Here is a 7,811-nt window from a genome sequence, read left to right as displayed (position 1 = left end):
CCCTTTACCTGAGTCAGAGAATGCTTTGATATTGATGTCAGTATCATCTTTTTCAGCCTCTTTAGATGTGGGAAGGTTGAAAAAGCAAGTCTTCTAATCTCCCTTTTGTAAGCCAATGAGAGAACCTAAAGTAAAAAAAGGATATAAACAAAATTTTAATTTAGAATATTAAATTCTCAAAGAATAAGTTTTAAATAAAATTTAAACATTTATTTTTCAATAAATTAAAAACTATTGCAAAAAAAGTCTCCAAAATCAACTTTTTTTTTTTTTTGAGATAGACAGCAGGGAAGAGGGGCAGAGGGAGAGAATCTTAATTAGGCGCCCCACTCAGAGCAGAGCCTGACATGGGGTTTCAACCCACTACGCTGGGATCATGACCTGAGCCAAAAATCAAGAGTCTGGTGCTCAACCAACTGAGCCACCCAGGCTCCCTGACAAAATAAACTTTTTTTCTTGTGTTTCCACATAGGTACAAGGACAATTTAGGGTTTTCAAAAAGCCATTTATAGGACGATTGATGAGGTTACAGAAATTAAGTATAAAGGACGATAGCTTGTAAGAACACACTAGATGCACTAAGGACAAACTGAGTTAATCTCAAAACGCACATATTTATACCCTACACCTTAGAAGATTCTAGAAAACAGAGGAGTACTCAAGCACACATTTCACCAGTCAACAGAGCTTTTAAGTCAACTATCCTCTTGAAAACTTCTCTGTATACTCCCTAGAGGATGAGAGCTAAAACAGCAAACAACTTTTAAATAATATTAGGCATACAGTTTGACTTCGTGGATCTCTTGGAAGGGGGTCAGAGACCCTCAGAAGACACCAGAGCACATTTTGAGAACCACCGTACTAGATTGTGCTCTAGGTAGAAACTGGGGTAACGTCAATAGCTAAAATTCCCGCTCCACGCGGAGATATTTATGTAGTAAGAACCGTGATGAGTTGTCAAATGAAAATGAACGGAAGGTTGTGACAGGGTAGGGCAGGAACACTCATCCTTGTCTGTCCGGCCAGGGGAGGCCGCTCCAGGAGAGAGACCTTCCAGCTGGGACTGCGGAGTCGGACTCGGTCGGAGGCGGGGGTGGCCGCGCGACCACCTGCCCTCCCCGGCTGTCTTCCCACATCCGCGGTGAAGAGGGGTGAAAGGGAAGCGGCAGTGACCGCGAGACCCCGGCGCCGCGGGCGCCCACCCCGGCGGAAGGAATGCGCAGGACAGTGGCTTGTCATTCGACACCACCAGCACTGTCAGGGCCGGGGCCCGCGCCGTCCCGGCGATCCGGCTTCGGTGCAGGGAGGTGGGCCTACTGCCCGCGGTCCCGCAGAGGGGGAGCGCAGGCCGAATGGGGGAAAGGAATGTGCACCTCCCGACGCGGTCTCGCGCGGCGGGGAGGCAGCTAAAGGGAAAAGGGAGACCTTGCAGGATGAAGCGTGAGGGGGACCAGCCCCAGCGGCTACCTCAAGAGGACCCAAGGGTGAGACCCCGGGGTTGCCATCGAAACCGGACCATCCGGTCCTTCAATTCCTCCCCAGGACTTCACCCTCCTCGCGCAAGTTGGGAGAGCCGCTTCTCCCAGCGGACTGTCGCGCCCTCCGGCGGCCTCAGTCGGGAACGACACTGTACTTGTCCATTCTGGACGCGAATAAAGATTTCTTTTTCAAACAAACAGGAAGTGTCTACGGAGGCCGGGCCGGAGGCTGGGCAGGGGCCGGGCATGAAGCCGGGCGGCAACCAGATCGCGGCTGGTGGCGGCGATGAGCGACATAGTGGAGAAGACGCTGACGGCGCTGCCGGGACTCTTCTTGCAGAACCAGTCGGTTGGCGGGCCAGCGGGAGTCAAGGCGTCGTTCTCCTCGCGGCTGGGCAACCTCGTCCGCGGCATCACCGCGCTAACCTCCAAGCACGTACGTACTTGCGGGGCCGGGAGGTCAGGGGAGCCAGGGGAGGCCCCGGCACTGGGAGGCCCTAGTCGGGCGGGAGCCCTCAGGGCTGGCCCTCCGGCGGGGCTTATGGACTGCTTGTGTCAGTCCGTCCCTGCGTCTGTCTAGAAGCGTGATTTTCCTTCCGGGACTGACAGCTGGGAGGCCGAGTTTCCACAGTGGATCCTCACACTGAGTCATTATTACCTGGAGCAGATCTCTTTAATCTTTGAGACTCCATGTGTTTCCCGAACGTTGAAGTGGAAAAGTACCAATACGTATTTCATAGGTTGTTTCGAGAATTAAATGAGACATCAAGCGAGTGAAAATACCAAGTACGATGGAAGTGTCAACATTATTTACCTTCTACAAAGTTTCTTTACAGGTTCTTTCCTCCAGTTATTTCAACTGCTGGACGTCACACTCGGGAACAGCCCCTGCCATCTGAACCGGTCGTTCTTAGATTAGACCTACGGTGTGGGCAGAGAAAAAGCATAATTCTCTCTCAGTGTCAAATTTATTGTCTCAGCCTCAGTTGGGCTTTGAAAATGAGCAGTTATAATAGAAGGTATTAAGTTTCCACAGACTTTTGGTAGTCGAACGGATTGTGTTAGATACGGATTGCAAGTTTCAAGGAATTTATATATTTAAAAAAGATTGTGTATTATGCCGTAATTTGTTCAAAAGATATTTGTGGGAGAGGTTATGTGTTAGACATTGAGGTAAAAGAGTAAAACAGATTTTCTTTTCCCCAAGGAATTGATCATTCATTTGGGGCTTAAGATAAATAGAAATAAGGGGTGCCTGGGTGGCTCAGTTGGTTAAGCATCAGACAGCCTGGAGCCTGCTTGGGGTTCTCTCTCTCCCTCTCTCTGCCCCTCCCTCACCCTTGCGCACGCTTGTGTGCTTGCGCATACATGCTCTCTCTCAAAATAAATTTAAAAAATTTAAAAAAAGACAAGTATAAGCAATATACAATGACGTGTAAGTGCTGGGGGAGAGGAAATGGCGAAGACAGAAAGATTTTCTTCAAAGCGCTCTGAGGATTTAAAGCATTCTGTTTAAACCGAACTAGATGATACTCTACTGGATGCTGTATTTCTGCTTCACATTCAGAAATCATTATTTATGGACTTATTATTGTTTTAACATTTTGTCTTTTACTAATTTCTGTGAGATTCTAAGTGAAATCTAAAAAAATATTTTTGGTCTTTTAAAAAATATTTTATTTTCTAAAGTTTATTTATTTATTTATTTTGAAAGAGAGCACACGGGTGGGAGAGGGGAGAGAGAAAGAGGGAGAAAGAGAATCCCAAGCAGGCTCTGTGCTTTGCACGGAGCCTGACGTGGGGCTCGATTTCATGAACTAACTGAGATCATGACCTGAGGCAAAATCAAGAGTTGGACGGTTAACCAGCTGAGCCACCCAAGCACCCCTATTTTAGGTCTTAAATTGCAGTTTGAAACTGTTCATAAGCACTAAGGGCAAACTGAGTTAATCTCAAACTTAAGTTAATCTCTTAATGTGGCAGTACTTCACTAGTAGTTCTGGATTAACCATCTAATGGATATCTACTAATTCATTGTGTGATTTAAAGATAGTGGTATATTAGCCAAAAATGGGGCTGATACTCAAGTGTGCTAAGGAGATGAAATACAGTGCAGACAGTAGAAATGATCACATTGGTGCATTTATTGTGTGTGAGAGAGAGATAGGAAGTGAGGGAAAGGATGTGAGGAATAAGGAAAAGAATAGGGAAGGATATTTTAGGGGAAAAAGACCAATTTCTGTTTCTGCCTTCTTACCCTATTTCTCGATTCTATGAAGACTGACTTTTATTTATTTACTAAGAGTATTTATTTATTTATTTATTTATTTTAAGCATATAATTTTTTCTTATTTTAGACAGAGAGTGAGTGAGCAGGGGAAAGGGGTAGAGGGAGAGAGAGAGAATCTTAAGCAGGCTCCAAGCTCAGCATGGAGCCTGACATGGGGCTTGATCCCATGAGCCTGAGACCATGACCTGAGCTGAAATCAAGAGTTGGACACTCAACTGACTGAGTCACCCAGGTGCCCCAAGATTTTTAATTTTTAAGTTATCCCTATACTCAGCGTGGGGCTCGAACTCAGAACTCCAAGATCAAGAGTCGCATGCTCCACTGACTGAGCCACCCAGGCACCCCAAGACTTTTTACTTTTAAAGAGAAGGCGTGAGAACCTTATCCTGGGCCAGTACATGAAAATTTTCTTTTATTCTTTCTCTCTAACTTTAATTAAAACCAAACCAAACCAAACTTTTTTTGCTAAACTGTCCTTAAGGAGACTAATTAAGTGAAGGAAAGAGAGATGGTGGATTATTCTTTCTAGGAATGATTCCAAGGTTTGGAGAAATGCCTGTAGGCAAATTGTAAGCACATGTAATTGTACTTTAACATAATGTTTATTTTTTATTGCAAGTATTATAAATTATATTTTTCCTTTAAAAAATATTGTTACAGTTTAAAAAGCCAGTTATTCATGTGTTTAAATACTTTCACTTTTTCAGGAGGAAGAGAAACTAATCCAGCAGGAACTGAGTAATCTGAAAACAACTGTTTCTGCTCCTACTACAACACTGGTAAGTTTGCATAGTCGGTACCAGCACATTTTATATTTGAAACCTGGTCCACTGTGGACCCTATCGTGGCATCTCATTGGTAAGTTGCTAAAATGTAATTTATTATAGTCACAATCGGTTATGGGATGGTAGCAAGTCAGACATTAGCTTGAACTTTTTATTATTGACTGTCTGCACCTGAGTAAGACTTGCTTGATGGATGCCAGTTCAATGCCAACATGATGGTAATTACATAAATGTGGCAATACTCATGGACCCCAGTGCTGATCTTAATGTGTTAATATTGTACACTGAGAAAAGGTTACCATATATCATTTAAAGTGATATTTTCAGTCCTTAGTTGGTATATTATCGATCTCTCATTTTACTGTTATACATCTTGGAGTATAGGTGAACAAAGTAGAAAAATGGCTTTCTTGCTATCAAACAGTATATTGCATGACAGCTAAATCAGATTCCAGTCTTTTTTAAAACTTCAGTTCCATATGCTTTGATTTTTCAAACAGCATTCATTCAGCAGCTAGTAATGAGTAGCCCCTATATTCAGGTCTCTGTCCCTACATAGTTAGATTAAGACCTAATAGGTTTTGTTTTGTTTTTTTTCTTTTAACTTTCATGCGGTTTCATATAATGAGATTTTTTCCAGGTAACATTATTCAGCAAATATTTAGTAAGCGCTTTCTGTGTGTAAGTCACTGTGGGAGTACCCTTCTCTTCTAATAAAAATATTGGGGTGATATTTTTCATGAACACATGATCACGTACATGAATAACACTTTAAAGTGTAAGAGAATGTATGTATTTCCTTTTATGATCATGGTAGTATGTGGACAGATGAAACTCAAAGCACATTAATTTGATGTATTTATGTGTGTAAATGTATATATGTGGGTGTATAGATCTTTATGTGTATATATGTAAGAAGTCATTGTGAGTTTTATTCATGATACTTGATAGAAATGTTAAGCAGGAATGGTTTCTCTCCTTTTACTTTGTTTGATTTCCATTTTCTGTAATTGGCACACCTGGTATGCACAGAAATAAGATAAATAGGTAGAAGTTAGGGAGCCAAACTTTTGAAGGAAGATTTTATAGTAATTATGGCCGTCCAGCTCTGGGCATGTTTTGTAGTCTGTCCCTGAGATGCTCTGTATAGAGAAATTGTAAAAAAAAAAAAAAAAAAAAAAAAAAAAAAAAATTCTGTATTGAGGAATGGATTTTCTTCTCCAAAACTAAGAGAATAATAAGGTATGCAATACAATTTTAATTAAATAGAGCTCATGATGACCTTTGAAAGACTGAAATAAAATGTTACAAAACCAGGGATGATACTTAATGGATTAGATGAACACTTCCGCTCCTAATTGATGTGGAAGCCTTTGAAAGGAACTTACAGTATCTTTTAAGCTTATTTTTTCAGTGTTTAGTAGTCTTAATACACTTAATAAATTTGACTTTTATTACTTAAACACAAGTGACCTGAATTAAATCTTATTCTCCAAGGATTTTCCCATGGTTTCTTTTAAAACTCTTCATTAGGGGCGCCTGGGTGGCTCAGTCGGTTAAGCGGCCGACTTCGGCTCAAGTCATGATCTCACGGTCCGTGAGTTCGAGCCCCGCGTCGGGCTCTGTGCTGACAGCTCAGAGCCTGGAGCCTGTTTCAGATTCTGTGTCTCCCTCTCTCTGACCCTCCCCCGTTCATGCTGTGTCTCTCTCTGTCTCAAAAATAAATAAACGTTAAAAAAAAAAATTTTAAAAACAAACAAACAAAAAAACTAAAACTCTTCATTAAAAATAAAATAAAATAAAGTAAAATAAAATAAAATAAAGCTCTTCATATTTAAATATATAAATACGATATTCATATATAAAATATGAATGAAATATTGAATATTAATGTCCTTACCTTAAAATATGTTACTATTTTCTAAGTATTTTGTGATTTAATAACCTTGTAATATACGAACCCTAATAAGATAAATGGGTATTTACCTAATAAGATTTTTAGGTATTAAAATAGTCTGTGAGCTTATTTTGAAACACATTTTATTTCTATTTTTTATTTATGATTAAAATTTGCTATAAATATTGAGAATGCAAAAATTATTATATTATAAAACAGCTTTTTAGCTTGTGTTGTAAATATTGAAAGACCCAGTTAAAAAATTAAATAATTAGAAATGCTATACCATTAATGATATCATACCCTTCAGTTCCTAGTTGAGAATTGTTTAGAAAGAATGCCTTTATGGGCGCCTGGGTGACGCAGTCGGTTGAGCGGCTGACTTCAGCTCAGGTCATGATCTCATGGTCCATGGGTTCGAGCCCCACATCGGACTCTGCTGACAGCTGGGAGTCTGGAGCCTGCTTCGGATTCTGTGTCTCCCTCTCTGTCTGTGCTTACCCTGCTTGCTCTCTCTCTCTCTCTCTCTCTCCCTCTCTCAAAAAGTAAACAAACATTAAAAAAAGAAGAAGAAAACAATGCCTATAAAACAAACTGTTGCATATTATGTACAGCAAAATAATTCTGAAAAAGTTCAGGTGCAATTTGGTTTTCAAATATGAAAATTATTTTCTTTACAAATTATTACCAACTTATGGGAATTTTATGGATGTCTTCATTTGACAAAGTGTATTAAAATGATGTGCTCTGTTCTAGAAGCCAAGTCATACTACTATGGGTGAAATTTTGTCTGAGGACCAGGTGTCTCCCATTATAACTAAATTTTTCACAGGTACACCTAGAATTAGAAATAGATACAGTTGATTTATTGTTTGATGTTGCCACTAACAAAATGTTGAAATAAATTTACTAAAATCAGTACTGTTGGTAAGCTAAGTTTTGGAGCAACTTTTATTTATGAAGTTTGACTTCAGGTTATTAATTTATTATATATGTGTATGTTATTTCTTCAGTGCTAGGATTAAAGGATTCCTCTGTGAAATGATTGCAACATAATGAAAAAAAACCAAAACATTCTATTTGTTTATGCGGTTACTGGATATTTGCTTTTCAGAGAATGATGAAGGAGTGCATGGTGAGACTTATATATTGTGAAATGCTTGGATATGATGCTTCCTTTGGCTACATACATGCGATCAAGTTGGCACAACAAGGAAACCTTTTAGAAAAAAGAGTAGGTATGTATGTGTTTAAGATTTTAATACTAAATGTTCTTAAAGTTCCAGCTACTGTGTAAAATGAGTAATGGCAGGTATATAGTGTGTTTTTAGAACATTGCCTTGTAATTTCCAAAACTTTAA

At 40.0% G+C, this 7,811-nt stretch overlaps 1 protein-coding gene across 1 annotated transcript in view; it reads left to right on the top strand.

Moving 5' to 3' along the window:
• The first annotated feature begins 1,678 nt into the window (after nucleotides 1–1,678).
• Nucleotides 1,679–7,811, top strand: part of AP4E1 (adaptor related protein complex 4 subunit epsilon 1) — a 61,045-nt gene continuing 54,912 nt past the window's right edge. Inside the window, exons 1-3 of the mRNA XM_053224026.1 lie at nucleotides 1,679–1,914; nucleotides 4,476–4,547; nucleotides 7,565–7,688. Of these exons, the coding sequence (XP_053080001.1) occupies nucleotides 1,765–1,914; nucleotides 4,476–4,547; nucleotides 7,565–7,688 (346 nt within the window). The 5' untranslated portion in view covers nucleotides 1,679–1,764. The remainder of the gene's footprint in view (nucleotides 1,915–4,475; nucleotides 4,548–7,564; nucleotides 7,689–7,811) is intronic.

Source organism: Acinonyx jubatus, chromosome B3, assembly GCF_027475565.1.
Source record: "Acinonyx jubatus isolate Ajub_Pintada_27869175 chromosome B3, VMU_Ajub_asm_v1.0, whole genome shotgun sequence".
In the NCBI taxonomy this organism is placed as follows: domain Eukaryota; kingdom Metazoa; phylum Chordata; class Mammalia; order Carnivora; family Felidae; genus Acinonyx; species Acinonyx jubatus.
This window is presented reverse-complemented; position numbering and strand designations above follow the sequence as displayed.